General features: G+C 41.1%; 2 protein-coding genes and 2 non-coding genes across 4 annotated transcripts; 1 reads left to right on the top strand and 3 right to left on the bottom strand.

Moving 5' to 3' along the window:
- Acat2 (acetyl-CoA acetyltransferase 2) lies at nucleotides 1-15,838 on the top strand. The gene is made up of 9 exons (XM_046449273.2): nucleotides 1-157; nucleotides 822-956; nucleotides 3,449-3,630; nucleotides 5,620-5,737; nucleotides 12,429-12,572; nucleotides 13,236-13,358; nucleotides 14,266-14,420; nucleotides 14,908-15,018; nucleotides 15,487-15,838. The coding sequence occupies exons 1-9, from the start codon at nucleotides 103-105 to the stop codon at nucleotides 15,655-15,657; spliced, it is 1,194 nt and encodes a 397-aa protein (XP_046305229.1). The 5' UTR covers nucleotides 1-102; the 3' UTR covers nucleotides 15,658-15,838.
- Tcp1 (t-complex 1) lies at nucleotides 15,746-25,102 on the bottom strand. Its single transcript, XM_046449270.2, has 12 exons — nucleotides 24,883-25,102; nucleotides 24,205-24,290; nucleotides 23,912-24,040; nucleotides 22,663-22,760; nucleotides 22,013-22,123; nucleotides 21,450-21,631; nucleotides 21,067-21,193; nucleotides 17,793-17,968; nucleotides 17,318-17,441; nucleotides 16,667-16,859; nucleotides 16,374-16,537; nucleotides 15,746-16,048 (listed from the first exon to the last, which is right to left on the bottom strand). The coding sequence occupies exons 1-12, from the start codon at nucleotides 24,944-24,946 to the stop codon at nucleotides 15,832-15,834; spliced, it is 1,671 nt and encodes a 556-aa protein (XP_046305226.1). The 5' UTR covers nucleotides 24,947-25,102; the 3' UTR covers nucleotides 15,746-15,831.
- LOC124095967 (small nucleolar RNA SNORA20) lies at nucleotides 17,135-17,262 on the bottom strand. The gene has a single exon (XR_006852740.1). It is a non-coding gene; the product is annotated as a small nucleolar RNA SNORA20 (small nucleolar RNA).
- On the bottom strand, nucleotides 22,376-22,515 carry LOC124095968 (small nucleolar RNA SNORA29). Its single transcript, XR_006852741.1, has one exon. It is a non-coding gene; the product is annotated as a small nucleolar RNA SNORA29 (small nucleolar RNA).
- Nucleotides 25,103-25,351: the final 249 nt, after the last annotated feature.

Raw genomic sequence — 25,351 nt, 5'->3', positions numbered from 1 at the left:
AGGCTCCGCCCCCAGGCGCGGCCTGAGAGCCGCGGGGAAGAGCTTTACCGCACTCACAGGCAGCGCTGGGCAGAAAGCGGCGGGAGAGGCGGTCGTGGCAAGATGGATGCAGGTTCAGACCCCGTGGTCATCGTCTCGGCGGCGCGGACTGTCATAGGTGAGTGGCTGGCGGGTAGGCGCGGGGTCCGGGCCCCCTGTGCTTCAGTAGTCACGCCGAGGGTCGGGCCTGTGTGGTGTGGGAAAAGGGTGAACAGGAGGGGTCATAGTCCGGCCGCGACCCCCAGTACTGCCGGAGGGCTCCAGCGCCCTGCGCCTCCCTAGCCCGGGCCTGCGGCGCCGCCCCCTGCTCGCCTGCTGCGCTCGCCTGCTGCGCTGGCCTGCTGCGCTCGCTCCTCCCCTCGTCCTCGGATTGGCTCCTCTTGGTAGAGCCACTGTGCTGCCAAGCCCTCCTATTGGCTGGCACAGGGAGGCGCCTTCTTGAGAGACCCCTGATTGGCCAGCTCCGGGAGGCGCCACCTGTCAGCTTATGGTCGCAGGGGTTGGACCACTGGTGGTCTGAGCCCAGGCACTGGGCGGAGCGGGTCTGGTAAAGGGACCATCAGCTGTGGCTGCCTCCACCTCCTTAGTGCGTCAGAGCCTCTGGCCCGCCCGAGCGCCGGCTGCTTTTGTTTGGGCAGCGTGGGGCCACATCCACACCTTCCGTGGTCTTTCCAGATGGCGCCCATCGCCCTGGCTCAGGCTACTGGAGTCCCGTAGCGCGTGGTGGGCTTCTGCAGCGCGCCCAGGGTTCAGATCTCTGCTCTCTCCACAATTCTTTGTAGGCTCATTCAATGGTGCCTTATCTACTGTGCCTGTCCAGGACCTGGGCTCGGCTGTCATCAAAGAAGTCCTGAAAAGGGCCGCAGTGGCTCCGGAAGAGGTTTCCGAGGTTATATTGGGACATGTTTTGGCAGCAGGTAACTCCTGAGTGACCTCAGGAAAGGATAGGTTTATTAGAAACAACCGTCCCCCGCCCAAGCACACACCACACACACTTGCCTCCATACATTTGCCCCCAAATTCCCCTTCTAGGATTTATCCTATCTTCCTTCTCCCAGCCTTGTAACTTCTTCAGCTCAGGATTCGGCTTCTTTACATGCTTTTCTTGAATGTTCCTACATTACTAACCTGCACTGCCTTTCCATTCCTTAGAAGCAGGGCCAGCCTGATACATGGAAGAAATGCATTGCCCTCCACACATCAGTGAAAATGTATTGCATTCCTCCTATGTGCCTGCACTGTGCTTATCACTCTCTGGAGGAAGATGAGTCCTGAGAATGCCTCCATCGTACTTCCAGTTCCTGCTGGGTTTATAAATCAGTGATCAGTGACCATACCTAATTTGATATTAATACTCATTTTGGGGAGCTAGGGGTGTAGCTTAGAGGTAGAGTGCATGGTTATTATGTATGTGGTAATGGGTTCACTTTCCGGCACCAAAACAAACAAAAATATTAGTTCATATTCACTCAATACTATAAATTCTAATTACTTGTAGTAATAATTCATAATACTCAAAACTAACTTCTGCCCCTACCCTGTCTGAAACCTGGTACATTTATCTGTGTACAGGTTGAATATCCCTTACTCAAAATGCTTGGGACCAGAAGTGTTTTCAATTTGTGTTTTTTTTTTTTTTTTTTTTTTTTTCAAATTTTGAAATATTTGCGTATACATACTGAGATATGTTGAGGCTGGGACTCAAGTCTGAATATGAAATTCATTTATGTTTCATATATGCCTTATACACATAGCCTGAAGGTAATTTTATATAATATTTTTAATTGGTTCATGAAAAAGTTTGTGTCACAGCCAAAGAGCCTGGAAGGTTTTTTTTTTTTCCCCTTGAGAACCTGACTTTTAAACTTTGACCTGTCACATTAGGTCATGTGTAGAATATTGTGACATGTCAGCACTTAAAAAGTTTTACATTTTGGAGGATTTTGTATTCAGAACAGACATACTTAACCTATATTTGCAGTTCCTCTTCCTAATTCTGCTCAGCTTCTCCTTATGAATCTTAAAAGATTTGTATGAATTGTGACACTTTATCATGACTCTCCAAGACTTTAAAGTATGACTGTAACAACCTCAGCCTGATTGTGTTCTGGCCCCTTCCTCCTTCCTGTTTTCCCAGACCTGTAATTCAGATTTTTTCATTTTTCATAGGGTGCTTCACTACTGGTTTCTATCATACCTCCTTCCATGTTTCATTGACTTCTTCTTTTTTTTTTTTTTTTTTTGATACCAGGGATTGAACTCAGGGCCACTCGAGCACTATGCCACATCCCAGCCCTATTTTCTTTTTGTATTTTATTTAGAGACAGGGTCTCACTGAGTTGCTCAGTGCCTTGCTTTTTGCTGAGGCTGGCTTTGAACTCACAATCCTCTTGTCTCAGCCTCCCGAGCTGCTGGGATTATAGGTGTGTGACTGATACCTACCCAGCTGTTTCACTGACTTCTATAGTATATCTTACATAATCATGATAAAAATAAACGGTTGTGGGGGTTGGGGCTGTGGCTCAATGGTAGAACAGTTGTCTAGCATGTGTAAGACACTGGGTTCAAACCTCAGCAGCACATAAATAAATAAAATAAAGGTATTGTGTCCATTTACAACTAAAAATGAAATTAAATAATTTTACAAATTAAAAAAAAAATGGTTGTGAACTTGGGCATGGTGGTGCATGCCTGTAATCCCAGTGGCTGGGAGGATCACAAGTTGAAAGACAGCCTCAGCAACTTAGAAAGGCTCTAGGCAACTTAATGAGACCCTGTCTCAAAATAAAAAATTTGAAATGTAGCTCAGTGGTTGAGTGCCCTTGGGTTCAATCCCTGGTAAAAAAAAAACAAAAAAAACCCAGCTTTGTTTATTGAGGGCCTACTCAATAGAAATGAGACTTTGAGAGGTCAAGTAACTTCCCAAGGTCACAGTTTGAAGTGGAGGTAGCACACGGACACAGATCCACCATACTTCTTAAACCAGGTATCCTCCACAATCATGTAATAAGTATTTAATGAGCACCTACTGTGTGCCAGGCACTAATTTAACAGTTAGGGATAAGCACTGTGTCAGATAGGAATCCTCATTTTCATTCTATTAAATGCTAGCACGATTATGTTCAGTAATCATTTCCTAAATTTAGGGTTTTGTCTTTTTAAGGTATTAAGAATTTCTTTGTGGAGGAGAAAGCTTCTATCTGTTAAATATCTGGAGAGCAACACAAGGCAATATATATTCAAGGGCTAGACTGACTCATGGAGACTTATAGGCCTTTGTGCTTTCAGTGCAATTTAGCTGTGGGCTTTCAAAAGTGGCAGGTGGCATAGTTGGCAATTTTACATGTAGTTGCACCCTGATATTTTATCTTTCTCCTTGATTGTGAAGAGTCTTCTGTTCTTCTTCCAGGTTGTGGGCAAAATCCTGCTAGACAAGCCAGTATAGGTGCAGGGATTCCATACTCTGTTCCAGCGTGGAGCTGCCAAATGATCTGTGGGTCAGGCCTAAAAGCTGTGTGTCTTGCAGCCCAGTCTATAGGGGTTGGTGACTCCAGCATTGTGGTTGCAGGAGGCATGGAAAGTATGAGCAAGGTAAGTCCTTTGAAAAAATGCCTCTCAGTGACCTCTCACTGATAAACTTGTGCCCATACCATTGCAGAATAAGCTGATGTGTATCAGAACTGAAATCAATAGTAAGCCAACAAAAAATGGACTCAACCTTGACCCTACCTAAGTGTGTATTAGTCTTCAAATTGGAAGGGAAATTCCATTTGAAGAAAAAAACCTCTCAACTGGAACAGAACCCATTTTTTCCAAAGTGTTGTTACTGAAGCATACAGTATTTTCTGAATCAAACGCATAATGTTAGTTGTGTCCTTGGTTTTAAATTTCTTTCCATTTTGAAGAAAGTAAAAATTAGATGTTAAATTTTTTTTAATATTTATTTTTTAGTTTTAGGTGGACACAATATCTTTATTTTATTTTTACGTGGTGCTGAGAATCGAACCCAGTGCCTCATGCATGCTAGGCGAGCACGCTACCACTTGAGCCACATCCCCAGCCCCTGGATGTTAACTTTTATCTTCCTGCATATGACAAGGAGAAACCCAGGGACGAGACTTTGTTGAACTTTTGGAGGTAAACAATGTGGAAAAGAGAACCGCAAAGTGGTGCTCTTCTCCAGTAGGTTTGCCAGGTGGGAACTGTCTCACTAAGTCGCATCCTCTAATTGGCACAGAGGTGAGAAGACAAAGGGTATCCCCTGCTTTCTACTGAGGCGGCTCAGGTCTGACCTGGGAATCCACTAGTCGGAGGCCAGTTCTCAGCTATTGCAGAGAGTCAGAAAGAGGCAGAATGAAGGTAGCAAAAATGATCGGTGATTTTGATGGGATCCTATGATATACTTTCTTAAGTGCTTTTGTACATATCGTCACAAAAGCCCAGTAGGATTGATGATATTATTCCCAATTTACGGGGAAGAAAATTGATGCCCAGAGTCGGCATTTAAGCACAGCTTTTGTTTTGTTTTGTTTCTCTGAGATGGGTCTTTTTTGTTTTTTGGTACCAGGGTTTGAACTCGGGGACACTTGACCACTGAGCCACATCCCCAGCCCTGAGTTGCTTAACGCCTCACCATTCCTGAGGCTTACTTTGAACTCTCGATCCTCCTACCTCAGCCTCCCGGGCGCCACTGGAATTACAGTCATGTGCCACCGTGCCCAGCTTGAGAAGGGGTCTTGCTATGTTTCCCAGGCAGATCTCAAATTCCTGAGCTCCTTTTGAATCAGCTTCCTGAGTGCTGGAACTTGGGCATGTGCCCCTCTGCCTGGCTAAATACAAGTCCTTTGGATCCAAGCCCATTACTCTTTCCATTCGGTTACAGGTGCCAGTGAGTTGGTGGAAGTTAAGCAATTTCTACCCAGAAATCCCTCTTATTAGTCAACCTACTTATTCTCATTGTATGTATTATGTCTCCTGTCAAAATAAGTAACACATTGTTAGCATTACGTAAGCCCTTAGGTGAATGCTTCAATTTACAGATAATTAGTTCCCTCTCTGGAAAGAATAATGGGATTCTGTTTCTTTTTTTTTTTTGAGGGGGGGGGTGGTACTGGGAGTTGAACTTAAGCCCTCTACCGCTGAGCTATATCCTCAACTTCTTTTAATTTTATTTTGATCTTATTAAATTGTGCATTCTGGCCTTGAACTTTGACTCCTCCTGCCTCAGCCTCTTGAGTAGCTGGGATTACAGGTATGCATCACTATACCTGGCTACAAATGGGATTCTTAAGGAAATAAGACACCAAATGGACAGGGTTGAGGGAGCCGTGGTAGTGGGTAGGTGGGAGAGTAGTCATTCCCTTTTTTTTGGACCAGGGATTGAACCTGGGAGCATTTCGTGCTGAGCTACAGCCCCAGCCCGCCTCTTTTTCTCTTTGCTTTTATTTTGAGATAGGGTTTTGCTAAGTTGCCCAGACCACTCGAACTTGTGATCCCTTTGCCTCAGCCTCCTGAGTAGCTGGGATTACAGGCATGTGCCACTGTTTCTGGCTTAAATCCACTTTTATTTCTTGTTTCCAGGCTCCTCATTTGGTTCACTTGAGAACAGGAGTAAAAATGGGGGAGATGCCGCTGGCTGACAGTATACTCTGTGATGGTCTGACAGATGCATTTCACAACTATCATATGGGTATCACAGGTAAGGCAGAGGTAGCTGAGAATACACTAACTTTAAAAAGGTTGAAACAAGTCAACCTCCAGATGACCTTTGTCTTAACTGGAAAGCTGAGTGTGGAATGGCACCCAGAGGACCCTGATAAGTGTATGGTGTTCAGTACTTTATGGTGATCTGCTGGCTAGCCTACATTTCCTTTGGGCCTCATGCCAGAAAGTGGTCACAGTTTCACATGCCAGTGTTCAGAACAGGGCTTTGGTGGATGGAGTGTACTCAGGCAAGGAAGTAGGCTGTGCCTCCCAAATGCCTGCGGCTAACTGACTCTATCCTTAAGTTACCACACAGTGTCCTCCAGCAGTATGTCCCACAGGCCTGGCAGAAGGCAGATATCAGTACAAAACGTGTGGCCACAAAGTGGGCCAAGAAGACTGAAGCCAGAGAAAAGAAAGCCAAGATGACAGATTTTGATTATTTTAATACACGAAGGCTAAGAAAGTGAAGAGAATAATCAAGAACAAAGTAGGAAACTTCACAGGGCAGCACTCCTGAGAGTGTCCCCTGGAAAACCACTTGCTGTAATGCTGTGGGTGTAGCTTTTGCTGCTGCTGCTTGAACCTCCTCCTAACCCCTAAGAGTCCCTTTTAGTCCCTCCTCCACTTTTAGGTCATCTGTCTTCAAGCTTCAATACTTTCTTTTGTTTAATCCACTGTTCTTGAGGCTTTCAAATGAGTTTTTCATTTCTTTTCAAAGATTTCTCTTTGGTTCTTTTTCAAAATCTATATTTTTGAACTGCTCATTCACATTCTGCATTGTTTTCTTCAATTCATTCAACTGTTTGAGTGCTTAAAAAATCATTCTTTTGAATTCCTTGTTTAGTATTTCATCCACTTTAATATTTCTGAAATCTGTTATTATGGAGTTATGAACTTTAGGTGACATTACCTTTTTTTTTTTTTCCTATTTTTTGTATTTCTATGTTGAGATTTGCAAATCTGTTGGGATTAATCTCTCTTCCACTTTTATGTGGTGTCCTTCTTAGTATGAGGCTTTCTTCTGCTAGCGACACATGGGATATTGGTTTGTTGTATGTGTCGAGTTTATTTTCAACTGGACTCCATAGTGTGTAATCTCCCTGTAGCTTCTTTAGTTGTGATTTGTGGGTTTGGGTACAGAGTGTAGTGTTTCAGAGTGGGCGATACCAAGAGACACTCTAGTGCTTCAGAGTGGTGTGGGCAGCACAATATGTGGGATGTGCCTCTGTGGCCACTTCTACCATGAGAGTGGCAGTCCTATCAGGAGCTGGAGATTTCCAGATGCTATTCATAGTAGCTCAATGATTATGATGCTGGTTGCTTCCGTTGTGTTGAAGCACCTGAAGCTCTTTTCCTGGTACCGGGGATTGGACCCAGGGACACTTAACCACTGAGCCATCCCTAACCCTTTTTTTAATATTTTATGTAGAGATAGGGTCTCACTGAGTTGTTTAGGGCCTCACTACATTGCTGAGGCTGACTTTGAACTTGTGATCCTCTTGTCTCAGCCTCCCGAGCCTCTGGGATACAGGTGTGCGCTACAGCACCTGGCCCTAAAGCTCTTGTTCTCTTTACTGGAGACTAGTGCAGATCTGGGCGCTTCACCAGGAAGGGCAGCGGCTGGATTCACGGCTCCTCTGTGGGAATCGCCTTCTGTCCTACCAGCCCTGTACAGTGGGTCAGGTATGGCTTTGGTTGATGTAGAGGATCCACTTAGATACGATGTCAGCCACTGTTGTGTGTCTTCTCTCTGCAACCACTGTGGAGGTTTCTGCCTGGGAGCCATCATGGGGACAGGTTCACAGCTTAGGGCTCATGTCCCCCCTCTTCTTTAAGTAGAACTTTCTGCCAGGATTTGAGCAGGCTTCTGTTGTAGCTCAGAGGCTGAGCGTCTGTCCTAGTGTGCATGAGGCCTTGAGCCCAATCTTAGCACTGGAAGAAAAAGAGAGAGAATAAAACAAAACGAAAACAGACAAAACACCAAGGGGAGAATACTTACATAAAAAAATAAAAAGGAGAAGGAAGAGAAAGATAATGATACAAATAGAAATAAAAAGGAAAAAAATGAGAAAGGCACTTAAAAATTTTAAATGAAATAAAGTAACAGGCTAAAAGAAAATAAATAATAAAAAGTAACAATGACAAAAAAATAACAGGAGTCAATAATTCCTCCTGGCCAAGGTGCTCAGGAAATGCGAGTGAGGGCCACTGGTCATGAGCTGTGCCCGTCATCTCCCTGGGTCTCCTAGGGTTGGAATCCACCAAGTACTGGGTGAGGGTCGGGGATGGGGGCTGTAGTTTGCTGGAATTTCCTCAGCTCTCAAACCAGTTGGGGTGCATGCAGGCTGTGTCAGATCTTTCTTGCCCAGTGAGTTAATGCAGACGTTGGCTGTGCCAGAGGTATATTCTCTTCAGAGGTTTTAGCCTGCACATCCAGGGCCTGGCAAATGCTGGGCTGTGGCAGTCAAGAACTTCTCACCAAGTTTGGGTGGAAAGCCACCTGTCCCAGGAGTATATTTGCTCTGGAGGTTTTTAGTCTGTGACCCAGAATTGTGGCAAATGCCAGAGCCTCCCAAAGTGGGAGTGGCAATTGAATCACTGAGTTCTGGGCTGATTGAGGATCACGGGAACCAGGTGATCTGCTATCCTCAATCCCAGTGCCTTCAGACCTGGGCCCTGCAAAAACCAAACCAACTGGTATTGCTCCCCATCACAGAAGCCAGGTTCACTGAAACCACTGATTCCAGAGTGCTCTCAGCAGTGTAAAGCTCTTGGCAAGTTTGTGTTGGCGACACTGTCCCAAACCAGGAGTGTCTCATGTGACTGCATTTCCAGTCAACATAATGAGGTGTTACCGGAGATTGTGGGGGTTTTTTGTTTTTTTTTATTTTTCAGTTTTTGGTGGACACAACATCTTTATTTTATTTTTATGTGGTGCTGAGGATCGAACCCAGCGCCCCACGCATGCCAGGTGAGCACGTTTCTGCTTGAGCCACATCCCCAGCCCTGGAGATTGTGTTTATGCCAGCTTTTGTACCCCTACAGCAGTATAGTTGCATATAACAGGATCTTTCTCAAGATGGCTTCTGGCTGTAGCTTCTGAGAGGCTGGGAATGCACTGAATTCCTTCTCTGAAGCTGGCTTATTGTGCGGTCTCCAGGTCACTTATTTACTCAAGCTATTTGTCCAAAGGTTGCAGCCTTCCTGGTCATGCTGTGACTCTGTTTCACCTTTACCCCACCCCCAGTGGGGAGCATCCCCTTCCCCAGTCGCCCCGTGCCAGGTGCTGGGGTCTTCTGCTTCTTTTGCTTTCTTATTCTCCCTGGTTTCTGGTTTTCATCAGGTTTGGTTTTTCTCTGTCAATGTCAGTGGTCACCATGGCCACTTTTCCTCAAGCAGTTACATTGCTGTTGTTTTGTTTCTTTTCTGTGGAGGAACAGTTAGTGCATGGGGACTCTGCCATCTTCCCAACTTGCTAATCATTTTTATATCCCTACTTACATGCATAATTCCTCTTTAATGAAATGAAATAAGTATTCTGTCCACTTTGTGAATCCTTGACATCAGATATGTTAGAGATGGGACGTACTTGGATTGGGGATATGGCTCCGTGGTTAAGTGGCCCTGGGTTCAAACTCCCATACCTCCCCCCCCAAAAAAAAACCCAATAGTAATAGAATTGAGATGTACCCCAGGTTTTCTGGATCAGTCCCATCATTTACCAAATGAGGAAACAGGGCCTCCAAAGAGTGGTTCTGCTGCCTCAGGCACCTGCTACTTTGGAGTCCCTGTGGAGTTCTCCCGTGGAGCCTGATGGAGGGTGAGAGAGTTCCTGGGGAGGCGCGTGGAGTGCTGGTTGAGTTCGGGCAATAAAGTTGTTCCTGTTGGAACCTACAAGTGCCTCGTGGAGGCTCGGTTATTTTGTGCCCTGCCAGACTGTGGCACTGGTACTTAACTATTGTTTTGCACTGCACGTTATATATTAGCCAGCTATCTAGAAGGCCCCTGGTTTTATGTTTATCGACAATGCAATTGGTAAATCAAAATAACTCATGCTTTTTTTTTTTTTTTTGTGGTAGGAATTGAATGCAAGGACACTTTGCCACTGAAATACATCCCAGCCCTTTTAAAAAATTTTATGGTGAGAGGGCCTTGCTAAGTTTTTGAGGCTGGCTTTGAATCTGTGATTCTCCTACTTCAGCCAGGGGGAGGCAGGAGGAGAGAACTACTGGGGAATGATATTGGCCAAATAATATTGTCATGTTGTCATGTGCATGTAGGAACATGTAACAATGAATTCCACCATTACATACAACTATAATACCCCAATAAAAAATATGGAGATGGGTGCAGTGGCACACACCTATAATCCCACCAACTTGTGTCCAACTAAAAAAATTGCTTTGGCTATTCTGAGTCTTTTATTTTTTCAAATGAATCTTAGGACTGCTTTATCTAGTTCTGTGAAGAATGTCATTGGTATTTTGATGGAGATTACATTGAATCTGTATATCGATTTTGGCAAAATGGCCATTTTAACAATATTAATTATCCATGAACATGGAAGGTCTTTCCATTTTCTTGGGTTGTCTTCAATTTCTAATATTCATTGTAGAGGTCTTTCATCTCCTTGGTTAGGTTATTCCTACATGTTCATTTACTTGTTATTGGTCTGTTTAGGTGTTTTGTATTCTCTTAATTCAACTTTAGTAGGTCATATATATCTAGAAATGTATCCATTTCTTCTTGGTTTCCAGTTTATTGGAGTTTTCAAAATAATCCCTAATATCCTTTGAATTTCTGTGATGTCTGTGGTGATTTCTCCTTTTTCATCTCTAATTGTATTAATTTGGGTCTTTTTCTTTTGTTAGGCTAATCAATCTTGTTTATCTTTTTCAAAGAAACGATTCTTTGTTCATTGTTCCTTTTTATATGTTTTTCTCAATTTCATTGATTTTTGACTCTGATAATTATTTCTTTCCATCTATTGGTTTTGGAATTGGTTTGTTCTTTTTCAAGACCCTCGAGTCAAACGCATCATTAGATTTATTTGGGTTCTCTCTGATTTTCTTATGTGACTTGACACTCAGCTATCTTTCTTCTTAGAACTATTCTAATAGTGTCCCAGAGGTTCTGGTATGTTATATCACAATTCTCATTGGATTCTAAGAATTTTTAAATTTCTCCCAATTTCTTCTATCACTTATTCATCATTCATAAGTGTGTTGTTAAATCTCCATGTGTTAAAATAGTTTTTCTAGTTTTTTTTTTTCCTAATTTCATTTTATTATGATCAGATAAGATGCATGGACTTGTATCTTTTTCTGTGTGTCTGTGTATATGCTGAGTTGCTTTGTGGCCTCAAATATGTTCTATTTTGGATGTTTCCATGAGCAGCTAAGAAGAAAGTATATTAAGCTGATGTCAAATGAAATGTTCTATAGATGTCTGTTAAGTCCATTTGATTTAAATTTTTTAGGTCCAAAGAATCTTTACTGCATTTATGTTTGGATGAGTAATATACTGATGGGAGAGGTGTGTTGAGATCATCCACTATTATTTTACTGGGGTTGAGGCTTTAATTTCAGTAGTGTCTGTAAAGGCAAACTCTCCTTTTTCATATAAAACCAGTTAGTCCATATCAAACGAATGTTGCAATTAGAAATCATGAATGAAAGCTAAAACTAATGAAGAAGTTTAATAAGAAGATATTTTCCTAGACTTAGAACAACTTCCCATAACTTACTGATTAATTATAAATGGAAAAATAATACCTGTAGAGTTAGAAACCTGGCAGATACCACTGTAACCAAGGACCAAATCTGACATCACCTGGGATACATTGATTACTTTCATGTCCTGACAAGATTCCTGAAATATCATGCCCTGACAAGATTCCAGAAAGATCATGCCATCATTTGGTGGTATTCTGCCTTTAAGCAAAATTGTCACATATAAGCTTGAGGAAACATGAGACAACCCAAATTGAGGACATTTGATAAAATAGCTCGCCCTTGCTCCTCAAATTTAACATGCACAAGGCCCTGGATTCAAATTTCCAGTTAAAGAGGAAAAAGAAAATGTGTAGTTCAAAGTCCTTTTCATAGAGCAGACCATGCTGAAGAGTCTCAGAGCTGGAAGAGCAAGTTTATGAAACACAAAGGTAGTCTAAAGAATGTTCCAGATTAAAGGATACTAGAGATGAATAGTTAAATGATGTAATACATACTCCTGCATTGGATTCTGTACTGAAGAAGAAAATATCTTCCTATTGACTAGTAGGATGATAGGTTAAATTTGAATAGGGACCAAGAATTAGACAGTAGTATTAAATTTTCTGATTTTTATAACTGTGGTTATGTTAAAAAAAAAAAAAAGGCCTTGTTTTTGGGACATGTACACTGAAATTAAAATTCAGGGGTGAAAGGACAGTGTATCTCCAGCTTTTACTCAGATGGTTTGGAAAGAGAATGTTAAAGCAAATGGGGCAAAAATGGCCTGAGTCATTGCAGCATTTTCAGATCCCTGCCAGGACAGGGCATTGCAGACAACGCCCAGCATTGCACCTCAGCCCACTAGGAAGCCTGCTAGTAGGTGTGGTCAGCACTGCTTTAAGTGTGGACAGCTTGAACTACCAAAAGCCAGTTTATGAAAATGTTGGGTTTTACTTTGTTTTTCCACAGCTGAAAATGTAGCCAAAAAATGGCAAGTGAGTCGAGAAGATCAGGACAAGGTTGCAGTTCTGTCCCAGAACAGGACAGAGAATGCACAGAAAGCTGGCCATTTTGACAAAGAGATCGTACCAGTATTTGTATCTTCTAGAAAAGGTGGGTAATAAAAATCATAATTTAAACCTTGACCTATTTATAGTAAGAATCATATATAGGAATTTTTATACATTTTAATCTTAGGTTTTTCAGATTGCAAGGATATATCCTGGTTACATCTGAGTGTAGGGGATAGGAGATGCTGTATTTATGGGACATGGTAACATAGAAAACTGTTATCAGCCATTGGCTTGTGATTATTAAGGGGCAACAGTTGACCTATTTCCCATATAAGCTAAACTAAACCTTCTCAGAAGTCAACATCCATTAATTCCTGTTGCTTCTGTGTGTGACTCATATTCTAGAGAATAGATCTTCTAGAGCATGGTCACATGTCATTGTCTAACACAGAATGCTTCAATCAAGTTCCTTCATTGATAACTGACATCTCACCTCCAGGCAATCTTGAGATTGGCTGTAAGACTTCCTGATTCACTCAGTTTTAACCAGCCAAAAGTGCTATGATGCAAACTCTAGCACCTTTTGCTTTTACATCTCCCTCAGGAAAGGTTACGGATTTGGAACATATAGTAATTGTACTTTTCTTCTACTGGAATGAGTGGGTATATATTAACAATCTTTCTGCCAAATATGAATCCTCATTTCTGGGAAACCTATTATTCCCAGGACACTCAATCTAAATCTTGGCTTCTCTTCTTGTAGGTCTCACTGAAGTTAAAACAGATGAGTTTCCTCGCCATGGGAGTAACCTTGAAGCCATGTCCAAGCTAAAGCCCCACTTTGTTACGGATGGAACAGGAACCGTCACCCCAGCTAATGCTTCAGGTTCAATTTTTGATGGGTATCTGGGGAGATATATTTTCTGCAAGGTCTAACAAGTGAAGTGAATACCTTTTTATACACAAAATGGTTCTTAAAATTCATTTTAGTTTAAGGAAGAATTCTATTTGATCATTAACCTATATTGAATTTGATTTCTTGGTAGTCCAACTAGACATAGAAAATACAGTACCAGACTGGGGATGTGGCCCAAGTGGTAGCGCGCTCGCCTGGCATGCTTGCGGCCCGGGTTCGATCCTCAGCACCACATACAAAGATGTTGTGTCTGCCGAAAACTAAAAAATAAATATTAAAAATTCTCTAAAAAAAAAGAAAAGAAAAAAATACAGTACAGCTGCCTTTATGCTTTTCTAATACAGAAATTCCTAGTACCCTTCTGTGATTCCTGAGTATATTTATTCCAGTAGAGACTTCCTAAGTCTCTACTACTCCACTGCTATAACCTCTCCATTCTTTCTATTTCCCAGTATGGTAACTGAACCAAGGCACTTTACCAAAGCTGCATCCACAATGTTTTTTTTGTTGTTGTTTTTTTTTTTTTTTGACAAGGTCTCGCAAAGTTGCTCAGGCTGGCCTTTAAGTTGTGATCCTCCTGCCTCAGCCTCTTATGGTTGGAATCACAGGCACATGCCACCATGCAGGGTCAAACATACCGATTCACTTTTTTTTAGTGTTGGGGCTCAAACCCAGGGCCCCATGCGTGTTTCACAAATGCTCTACCACTGAGCCACATTCCTAGCCCCAAATGGCTTTTCTACACTATAAAGTCTGAATTGTGGCAAATGGCTTTGCCAAGATGGCCAAGTAATTTAATGTCTTCAAATGGAAAAGTGAAATTCTTTTAAGTAAAATTAATGAGCATCATGGAAATCAAGTCGCTTACATTTTATAGGAATAAATGATGGTGCAGCAGCTGTGGTTCTCATGAAGAAGTCAGAAGCTAACAATCGTGGGCTTTCACCTTTAGCAGAGATTGTTTCTTGGTCACAAGCAGGTGTGGAACCTTCCATCATGGGAATAGGACCTATTCCAGCCATAAAGCAAGCTGTAAGTGTAACTTTAGATCTCATCCTCCACTCTAGGTCAGAACTCTTTAGACCAATAATCTGTGTTCCTGTATTCAGTTCACTTCACTTCTAATTTCTGCTTAGTCTTCCTACTACTTGGGATGCCAGGATTGTGCTTGGTTTTGTCAGGTTTCATCTGCTCTTTCCCTTTGTAAAACACAAGTCCTTATTGGTAGCTTTGAGTTGTTTCTTACCATGAAGAGCAGCATTCGGCTCTTTTCTAATGTCCTTACATGGACATTACTGATGCTACTGGTTCAATATTTATGAATTTGGAATTTTTGAGGGATGTTTTTAAACAGCACACCCTTAACCTTTTGGATAGAACTAAATCATTGGGCTGATCTAGGAACACCACATAGTGGTAGTTTGAGAGATCCTTAAATGTGGAACATTATCTTTGTAAGTCAACAAGGTTTAACTTTAAGCCTTTCAACCAGACCTATATCCCATTTATCTTTCTTTAGGTTGCAAAAGCAGGCTGGTCCCTGGAAGATGTTGATGTGTTTGAAATTAATGAAGCCTTTGCAGCTCTCTCTGTTGCAATAGTTAAAGAACTTGGATTAAACCCAGAGAAGGTAAATAAAAAGAAAAATCAGTACAATGAAAATATGAAATCAGATATTTTTAGGGTTGTCCGCTTGGCAGTGGATGATATTGGGACTCGTTAACAGATTTTTTTTTTTTTTTTTTGCCTTGCAAAACATGACTATATTAGTTTGGAAGTTAAATGAGCTTTATAAGATAATTACAAAATAACAAAGGGGGACTGTGGTTATGGCTCAGTGGTAAGGCACTTGCTTAGCATGCGTGAGGCACTGAGTTACATTCTCAGCACCACATACAAATAAAGGTCCATCAAAAAATATTTTAAAAAATAACAAAGGTTGTCACCACTGCATATCAAAGGTTATGATTTTATTTCTAAGCAGTCATGATGAAAATTGAGCTTGAAAGGTTTGACACTTAAGTGGACAAAGATATATTTGGGATTTTAACCTCTATCTGGAGATCAAGGGATCTAAGAAAAATCTTTTTCTTCTTAGGTCAACATTGAGGGAGGGGCCATCGCCTTGGGCCATCCTCTTGGAGCATCTGGCTGTAGAATTCTTGTGACGCTGTTACACACATTGGAGAGAACTGGTGGAACCCGTGGTGTTGCTGCCCTGTGTGTGGGCGGTGGGATGGGAATAGCAATGTGTGTTCAGAGAGGATGAAATACTTAACAACCACACTGTTTAAAGCAACCTGAACTTTTTAAACTAATATAGTTTGTGATACCAAAGTAAGGTATCAAAACAAAAGTTGATAGCATGCTGTACTTTAATGTATAATACTCAAGGTACAAGACATTGCATTTAACATTGTTATAAATAAAAGGGAGATTCAGATCAGTCATCAAGGGCTCCAGAGTGAACAGCATCTTCATAACCTCCATGCTTATCATCTTTACTTTCTGGGTGTAATTTAATAAGGTCATCAATCCGAAGAATGGTAATTGCTGCTTCTGTTGCAAATTTCAAGCTCTTCACTTTAACTACGGTTGGTTCAAACACTCCCGCTTGCTTGTTGTCTCGAGGTTTACCATTGATCAAATCAAGACCAATCCTACAATTAAGGTGAAATAGCTGATTAAATGATTTCCCACAGGTTGCTTAGGTGGCCTGTTAATTCCAATTATTCCATTCAAATATTAATCTTGAGAAATACTGGCTTTATGGTTACACTTAACAAACACAGCACTGTGCAATACAAAAAGGAAGAAACCCTGTTCCCAGACATCTAAAACACGTTATGTGTTGCATGATAACATTTTGGTCAATGAAAGCCCAAATATAAACATTGGTCCTTCCTAGAAGATGATTACTATTGCCTATACCTTACAATGTTCTCATGATGATCACTGTGAAAAGGAGAAAAACTATATGCTTACCATTTTAGATTTTTCCGTTCTGGATTAACTTGAGCCTCATTATGAAAAGCTCTTAACTTTGCAACCAGATCTATGGAGTCTTGGGCAGCATTAACTGCCAGTGTATTAGGAATAACAAGAAGAGATCTTGCAAACTCTGCAATAGCAAGCTGTTCCCGAGAGCCCTAAAAGGAAAAGATAATTAGGTTCTTTTCAAAAAGGAAAATCCTAAGGTTCACAGCAGCAATTAAGATCCCAGACAAAGCATGTTAACAAAATGCCAATTATAGCCCCTCTTGAAAATCAACTCTTACCATGCTGGTTGCATAGTTTTCAAGGTATATGGAAAGGGCTGCTTCTACAGCACCCCCACCAGGAACGACAGATTTCGACTCCAAAACTCTTTTCACCACACAAAGAGCATCATGTAAAGAGCGCTCCATCTCATCACACATGAAATCATTTGCCCCACGTAAAATAATCGATGCAGATGTTCGTGCCTTAGTACTAATAAGAACAAAAAGTAAAGCTGTTAAAAAAGAACATTTACGAATACTGTACAAAAAGAATGTCTAGGGCTGGGATGTAGCTCTGTGATAGCTCTACCACATTTGTCTAGCAAGCTCAAGGAATTGGGGTTAAATCCCCAGCATTGTAAAAAGTGAAAAAAGAGGGCTGGGGTTGTGGCTCAGTGGTAGAGCACTTGTCTAGCACGTGCAAGGCTGTGAGTTCAATCCTCAGCACCACACGTAAAACAAACAAACAAAAAAATATATATAAAACACTGTCTAGACCATGCAGAAGAGATGAAAGTAACTTCACCTCAATTTACAATGGCCCAATATTGTTTTATCCCATGCGTATAACTGCTTATATCACTGAGAGACTACAGCAGCAAATAAATGGGAAGGAAATTTTTTACTCAATGAAATTTGTATAGCTTTAATTTGGAAAGTAGCTCTTACTTTTTGATTAAGATCAATTCATCATCACAAATTCTCTCCTGGACCACTTCTTCTGCTTGTCCCAACATTGTAGCTTCAAAAGTTTCTTCACCTTCCAAATTGGCCAGGGTTGACAGAATAGTTGCTATAGGAGTTAAAAAGATCTCTAAATATTGTTTCCCACGATATTAAAGTCTTAAATAAAGAAACATTTATGATAAAAGTGATGCATTACAAATTAAAGGTTTATAGCTAATTAACAGTTATATTTTATACTAATATGAAACTATATCATTTTGAAGTGAATAAAATCAGTTCATGAATTCCCAACAAACTAAAGAACTTTTCCAGTTCATGAAAAATAGGTCTATATTTATTGTGGATAGTGCTGAGTGTTTTTGAAGCTGCTCAGTGCCAGTACTCCAATGTAAGGCTTGTGCCAGGGAATGCATATCAACACAAGTTTTTTTTATTCAAGACCTTGCAGTTGTAGTACCTCCAGAAGCTTTAGCAATACGCTTAAGATCCCTTTTCAAAACTCTTCTAACTGCCATGGCGCCAGCCTCCACAAAGTACTTCAGACACATATCATCAATTCCACCAGTGGTTAGAATAACGTTGGCACCAGTTGCCAGGATCTTCTGAATTCTCTCCTTGGTGATATCTGATTCTCTACAGAGAAAGTATTTTAGTTAACTCATGTTACTTTCTGTGTTTTTTAATACTACAACTCTTAACTTCCATCGAATACTTTTCACAAAGATTAGGGTAGCTCAATGGTACAGCGCTTGCTTAGCATGCACAAAGACTTGGGTTCAATTACCAGCACCACAAAATAAAAACTCCAAAATACTTACCATGAAATAACTGTAGGCTAAGTTATATCAACTGTTCTTTCCTACCCAGAAGCAAAATTAAAATTAACCACTTTGCTCTCCTCAACTCCAATTTGAGTTCCTATCAAGTATGGTTAGAAAGAAATAGGAGGCCCTGCCTTCAAGAATCTTATAGGGAATTACTAATTTCTCAGGGCAAATGTTTAATAAAGGGATCAAGAGTTAAACTGCAGAAATAATTACTAATTTCTCAGGGCAAATGTTTAATAAAGGGATCAAGAGTTAAACTGCAGAAATAAGTAGGACCAGAATATGAATCTGGCAGGCCACATTAAAGAGTCTAGATGGCTAAGATGCTGGTGTTTCTAAACAACAGTAGTATTACCAAATCTGATTCTTTTTACATGGAGTGAGGACTTGAACCCAGGGCCTCATGCATGTTAGGTAAGTACTAAATACTGTACCTCTGAACCATACCCCGCTATCCTTTGAATCTGTATTTTCAAAAGGATGCCAATGTCCATATGAAAGTTGCAGTGGAAAGATTAAGGACTGAAGACAAGGAGACAGTAACTGGAGATAAAGAAGTATCCCTTATGAGGACCGACAGCACGAACGAAAGTCAAACTACAGGCACAGGTAAATGGGAGGTATGGGCTTGGGGCAGGTTGGGAAATCAAGAGCACAGTTTGGGATGTTGTAAGTTTAAAGTCTCTGTTATTCAGGGAAGGCTGCAAAGAGGAAGTCAGTATATAAATCATAAGCAACTCTAGTAAGGAGATATAGATTCAAAGTCAATATACATTGAAGTCATGGAGTAGATGAGATTATTCAAAGATTTTTTTCAAGTAGTCAATCATGCATTCATTTTGGTCAATGATAGGCCAAATAAACAACAGTGGTCCTATAAAAAATAATCCTTATCACCTACTAGCATTATAGCAGCTATCTTGTCACAATGCAGTGGACACACGTATGTAGTGATGATTATTATAAACTAATGACACTTATCAGTTGTATTAAAGCACAATCAAGCACATTACATAAAACTTAAATGATCAAAAACGACTGTTACTCGTCTGTAGACTTACCATACTTATTGCCTCTGCCTCTCAGGTAAGTGAGACTACAGACTACAAGTATGTACCACCATACTTAGCTTGTTTATTATTTTGTAGAGTACTACTACTCACCCCATCTACTAAATAAGTACTGTGTACCAGATACTGAAGAACCAAGGCTACAAAGCCAAAGAAATAATTCCATCTCTATATTCAGAACTCACATTACAGTTGTATACATAGCAGAAACTGTGAAAGCCCAAGAAGACAAAGATTGGGAGATTGAGGGAAAGCCTCCCCTCTTTAAAGGCATGTTAAGACAGAATCGGCCAAAGGCTTGATAAAGATCAAGAAAAAGGAGGCTGAAGATGTCAACTGACTTTCATGCTAGTGTTATTATTAGTGACCCTGACACTGGAGAAAAGGGATGAAAAAGGGATTGAAAAGTAAAGTCACAGCAAACATGTTTATATCACTTTTGTGGCACCTGCTTGATAAGAAAGGACAGGGAGTAACTATGTCAAGTGGATGAGCAAAATGCTTTAAGGACAGGAGAGCTCCAAGTGGAATCCAGCAAAGGAAGAGTTGAGTTAAAGATGCAATTGTTAAAGAACAATCAATGAAGGAGGGTTCTAAGGGAACAGACTCTGGAAAACATACTGCTGGAGAATTCCCCTCTGATAGAAGGAAGGAGTAAAAGGATACACACGCATATAGATTTCGAAGATGGGCAGCATTTCTAGCTTTTGGCAAAGATTTCTTGCAGGCTTTGGTTAGTTGTTTATTCAAAGTAACCAAATAGCAAAAAATAAATAAATAAATAAAAATAAAAACACACTTCCAAGAAGAAGTAGAGAATAGTACAGCAGTTATCAAAGTCTGGGAAGGGGGTGGGGGAGAGATGCAAAAAGTTTAATGGGTACAGGGACAGGAAGAACAACTAACTGAATGTTTCAAAATAGCTAGCAGAGAGGATTCTCAATGTTCCCATACAAATAAATGTCTGAGGCAACAGATAATGATTATCCTGGTCTGATCATTACCCAAAGTGAAGCCACACTGCACTCAAATATGTAGTTACTACATGTTAATAATAATAATAATAATAAATGAATGTGGATAAAGTGGAATAAAGCAGGCAAAATCCCTGGGAGCAAACTACCTTCACAACTAGCTCTTCCTGTATGCCAATTGAGTAACACCATCTGCAGTCCCTAGTATCCAGTATACAGTAGCAAAAAGTCTGAACTGCTTCTTTGAGGAAATAGGTTCTTGGCTTTTATACCTTTAATCTCAAATCAATTCATAAAGCCAAAAATTCCACAAAAAGTTCAATTTTCACAGAAGTCATAGCACCCCAAATCCCTTTTAAAACATCATCACATTTCCTATTTTTTTTCTAGAGGTTCATGTAGAACAGTTTGATTTGGGTAAATGTTAAGTTTTCCAAAACTCTGATACTTAAAAAGTCCAGTTCTGTAAATACTATGTTCTGCCACACAGCAAGCCATCAGAACGATGACTGTTCTGTCCTATGAGAAAACTCATTCTTTCCAGTCTACTGTCGCCTGGTTCAACACAAAGGAGTTTTACAAACACCCCTGACAAAGGTAAAAAATCTGTCAATATAGTGCCAGGTGCAGTGATGCATATCTGTAGTCCTGGCAGAGGAAGGCTGAGAGGCAGGAGGATCACAAGTTCAAATCCAGCCTCAGCAAAAGTGAGTTGCTAAGCAACACAGTGAGACCCTGTCTTTAAATAAAATACAAAATAGGGCTGGGGATGTGGCTCAGTGGTCGCCAAGAACCTGTGTTCAATCCTCAGTACTAACAGATTAAAAAACAAAACAGAACAAAAAACCCCCGCAACATACCTCTGTCTAATTTGGTCCAATTTTTCAGGGTCTGTAATAATCACTTGTACACCAAGCTTCATTTTTGTTTTCTGTAGGCTGAAGTCAAGGCAAGCAATTTTTGCATTAACTATTCTCTTGGGCATGCCTATAAGTGAACATAATATTTTGTGGTAACTATAACAATATTCAGTTCACATAATACACCTATCCCTAAAATTAAAAGAATAAAAATTATTAAGCCTTAAATATAAAGGCATTAAGGGGAGATAATTTCTTTTAATTTGCACTCATCTTAACATTTTTTTATGTGCTCAAGTTACAAAAGATGTATTGTATGCAAATCACAAAAAGCTAATTTTAACTACAGAAATCTCATTCTATGATTAAATCTCAAACCTTACCCTGAGATCCCACCACACAGTTAAGTGCATAGCCACTGATCAGCATGCTCTCCATCTGACTTCTCCCATGGGCTTTCAGAATATTAACAGAATTGATAGGATAGCGAGGCTGGCCTCTTATATCTGTGTATTTAATAGCAAGTACAGCATCTACTACCATATTAGAGAAGAAATCACCATCTCTAAGCTGATAGTTAAGGATAACAACAGAACGAATGAACAAAGGATACACATAAAAATCAAGGGCAATTGAAAGTGACTCTCTTTATAGCGATTTCATCAAAGAAAAATATTTATCAAAGTGACTTATTACTTATCACCATCCACCATTCATATCACTTACACATGCTTTACATTATCTTTTTACCCTTGAAATGCAAAGAAAGCAACAGGCAATTTCAACACAACGTCATGTCTCTGACAGATTTATCAATTTGCATTAAATTGATATTTAAAACTTTTACTGTTTTAAAAAACCCCCCAAACCTAAACCAGGTTCAATCCCTAGCACTCTACCCACCAAAGGGGTAGGGGTGCTAAACTTTACTTGGATGCAAGGATACATTCCAATAATTTTGGAAGACATGGAAGTCTTAGCAGCATTAATCAGGCAATCTCTTCCAAGTTCATCTGTGTTAATAATTAAGTTTTCACTGATATAGCGCACTGCTTCCCTGTTTAAAGGACAGAAAAAAAAGTCAATTCAGTACTCAAACCTTTTAATGTTATCACATTAAAAAAAAGACACTTTTTAATATTTATTTTTTAGTTATAAGTGGACACAATATCTTTGTTTTATTTTTATGCAGTGCTGAGGATCGAACCCAGTGCCTCACATATGCTATGTGAGGCCAGTGCTCTCCTCTAAGCCACAATCCCAGCCCTAATGTTATCACATGTAACAGTTTCAAAATGTCAAAGGAAAGGACTTTTTGTTCAGCCATTTCATATAGAAGGAGAACACTTGAAAATCCTCCCTCTTCAGATCATGGCAACTTTAATCTATCCCATAAGCATAGCCACTAAAATCTATTATTAAAAGAAAATGTGGTAGTCATATGGGAAAAAACATTACTGGCTCTAGTTCAAGTGTTACTTGGTTGTTAAAACACAACTTTTTTAAACCAAAATTTAATTATTAATCAAAACATTAAAACACTATGTATAACTACTGTGTCAAACAAAAAATTCCTGAGAATGCAAACAATCTTACTTGCAAGCAAGTCGATAGCCACTAATAACTGATGTGGGATGAATTTTCTGTTTGACTAATTCATCTGCATTTTTCAGAAGTTCTGCTGCAATAATAACCTGTTGAGAAAACAGTCATGCGCTAAGATGTCTGGCACTGGATATATCATGCACCCACAAAAGCAAGACTAAAGTCATCAGGTATTATTAACCAAAATGGTGAGTGATGGAGAAATGAATAAGTGGCTATTAAAAATATGAAAAAAGAAAACACTACAAAATATTCTGTATGTCAATGGCCAAACCCAACAGATGAAAGTCAGAAAAATGTTCTAAGAAACTAGTTCAACAGTAAAACAGAAGACAACAAATACATCTATTACCTTTAGAGATTAAATGCCCAATGGAAGCTAAATTGCTATTGAAATGACTTGGACTGTTTTAGACTTTTGGGTTAACTCCTTTCAAGGAATGCTAAAATGTCTTTTAATTAGACTTTTAGAGCTAAGGATATAGTTTGGAGGTAGACTGCTTGCTACATCCAATCATTATGACTGCCTTTTGCATGTAAAATAGATAAATAGTATTTAAAAAAAAAAAAAACATATATCATCCTCTCCTTTATTTTTCCCTCCTCCTTTTGGTGGAGTTTGAACCCAGGAGCATTTAACCACTGAGCCATATCCCTAGCCCTACTCCCCCTTTTTTGGGTACAGGGATACCGGGGACTGAACCCAGGGGCACTCAACAACTGAGCCACATCTCAACCCTTTTTTGTATTTTATTTAGAGACAGGGTCTGGCTAAATTGCCAGAGACTGGCTTTGAATTTGTGATCTCCCAGTCTCAACCTTGCAAGCTGCTGTGATTACAGGTATAGACCACCAGCTGGGTCACAGGGTTCTTTAGATAATTACAATAGCAAAGACTTTAGACATTTCTAAGCCTCAGGTGATGGTGGGTAAGAGAAAATACATTTCAGAAGCCATTAAAAAAAAACAAAAACCCTTATGTATTAATACTAAGAGAGAAAAAAAAAGTCCCCCAAACGTGTGAAATCCAATATTTAAAATGACGCTGAATTTAATTAGTTTGAGTTTCTTTTCTACTTATATTGCTCAAAACTAGCTATAATTATCAAGTTTTGTTTCTGAAGCACTGCTTGAGAAACATACTGTTTTCCTTTTTAAATATGTAACTTATTTCTGGCCCACAGCTTCAAATAGGATAAAAATAATTATTCTTTAGCCCCTCTCCCAGGCGACTACCTACCACTGAGGTAGTTCCATCTCCAACTTCTTTGTCCTGCAGATCAGCCAGCTCACAAAGAACTTTAGCAGCAGGATGTTCTACCTCCAGTAACTTCAGGATGGTAGCACCATCGTTTGTAATGGTTACATCCTGCAGAAATTTCCAGGAAATGTGAGATAAATTCAGATATCCCTATTATGACACATTCATCTTTGATATACTTTCCAATATCAGGTTCTGAAGACAACAACTTGCAGAAAAAAAAACTTCAGATCTTTTCTCTTTAGAGCAATCAACACAACAGATATACTTACACCAATATCATCCACCAACATTTTATCCAAGCCAACTGGACCAAGAGAACTCTTAACGATATTGGCAATAGAAGCTGCAGCCATAACTGTAGACAATTAATGAAAAAAGCACAGTAAAATCAGAAATGCACAGCTCTAAAGGACAGTCATCTCACCCACAGAAGCAAAATAACATCTCACAACCTCCAAACTGCTCGGATCTACAAACGCGCCCTAAGGAAGCCTAAGGAAGGAGACGGGCAAATTTCGTCCTGAGCGTAGGAGGGACCCCCCGTTTTTAAGGGTTCGCTGCCCGGCTGAGTGATCAGGCCCCGAGCGCCAGCGGCGTTCCGTTACTCTACGGCAGTCTCCGAGGGTCGGGGCGACTTCCGCGGGAACACGTCGCCCTTAACTCCGCGGGCACCCGCCCGCCTGCAGTTCCGACTGGGCCTAGTCGCTGGTGGACGATCCCAGAAGGACAAAAGGGGCCGCGGGCACGTGTCTCCGCACCGCTCCCGCGAGTTGGGAACGCCGGCGGCGCCCTTGGCGTCCTCCCTGACGGCGAGGCCTCGCACGGCGACAACCGCCTGGGTCGCACCGGGCCGCGCCCTCGGGAGCCCCTTCCGCCGAGGAAGACGCGAGGGCGAGGGCAGGGAGCCGCGGGCCGCCCGGGCAGGCCCAGGCCTCGCCCGCCCTTACCGTTCTGGGAGCGGATGGCCTCCCCAGTGCTGCGGTCCCCAAACACGGACAAAGGCCCCTCCATCCTCGCGGCAGGGTTTGCGTCGAATTTCACTCACACCGCAGGCAACCCGTATCTTAATCCCCAGGCCGGGCGGTGGCCACTAGAGAAGTGGCGGTGGCGTGGAAAGACCCGAGTGGCGCCGCGGGGGCTGCTGGGTAACTCCGCCCCGCTCGCTGCCTCACTCCTCAGCCTCGGCCGCAAGGCCTGGCGGGAAAAGAAGGGCGGGAACCGGGAGAAACAGGAAAAGCAGCTTCAACTCAACGGAAATAAGAGGACCAAAAAGGGGCAGGTTCAGTAATTTTGCCCAATTAGAGACCGGAAGAGAAAGGACGCTGAGGGAGGAACGGTTGTCAGGAGTTGGAGGACTCTGGAGCTAGGAAGTACTCTTCTGCGGGCAAGGTTACGCATGCGCGTGTGCACATTCTC

This window comes from Marmota monax, unplaced genomic scaffold, assembly GCF_021218885.2.
Source record: "Marmota monax isolate L192 unplaced genomic scaffold, Marmota_monax_Labrador192_F-V1.1 WCK01_AAM20220418_F8-fsc00083, whole genome shotgun sequence".
NCBI lineage: Eukaryota > Metazoa > Chordata > Mammalia > Rodentia > Sciuridae > Marmota > Marmota monax.
This window is presented reverse-complemented; position numbering and strand designations above follow the sequence as displayed.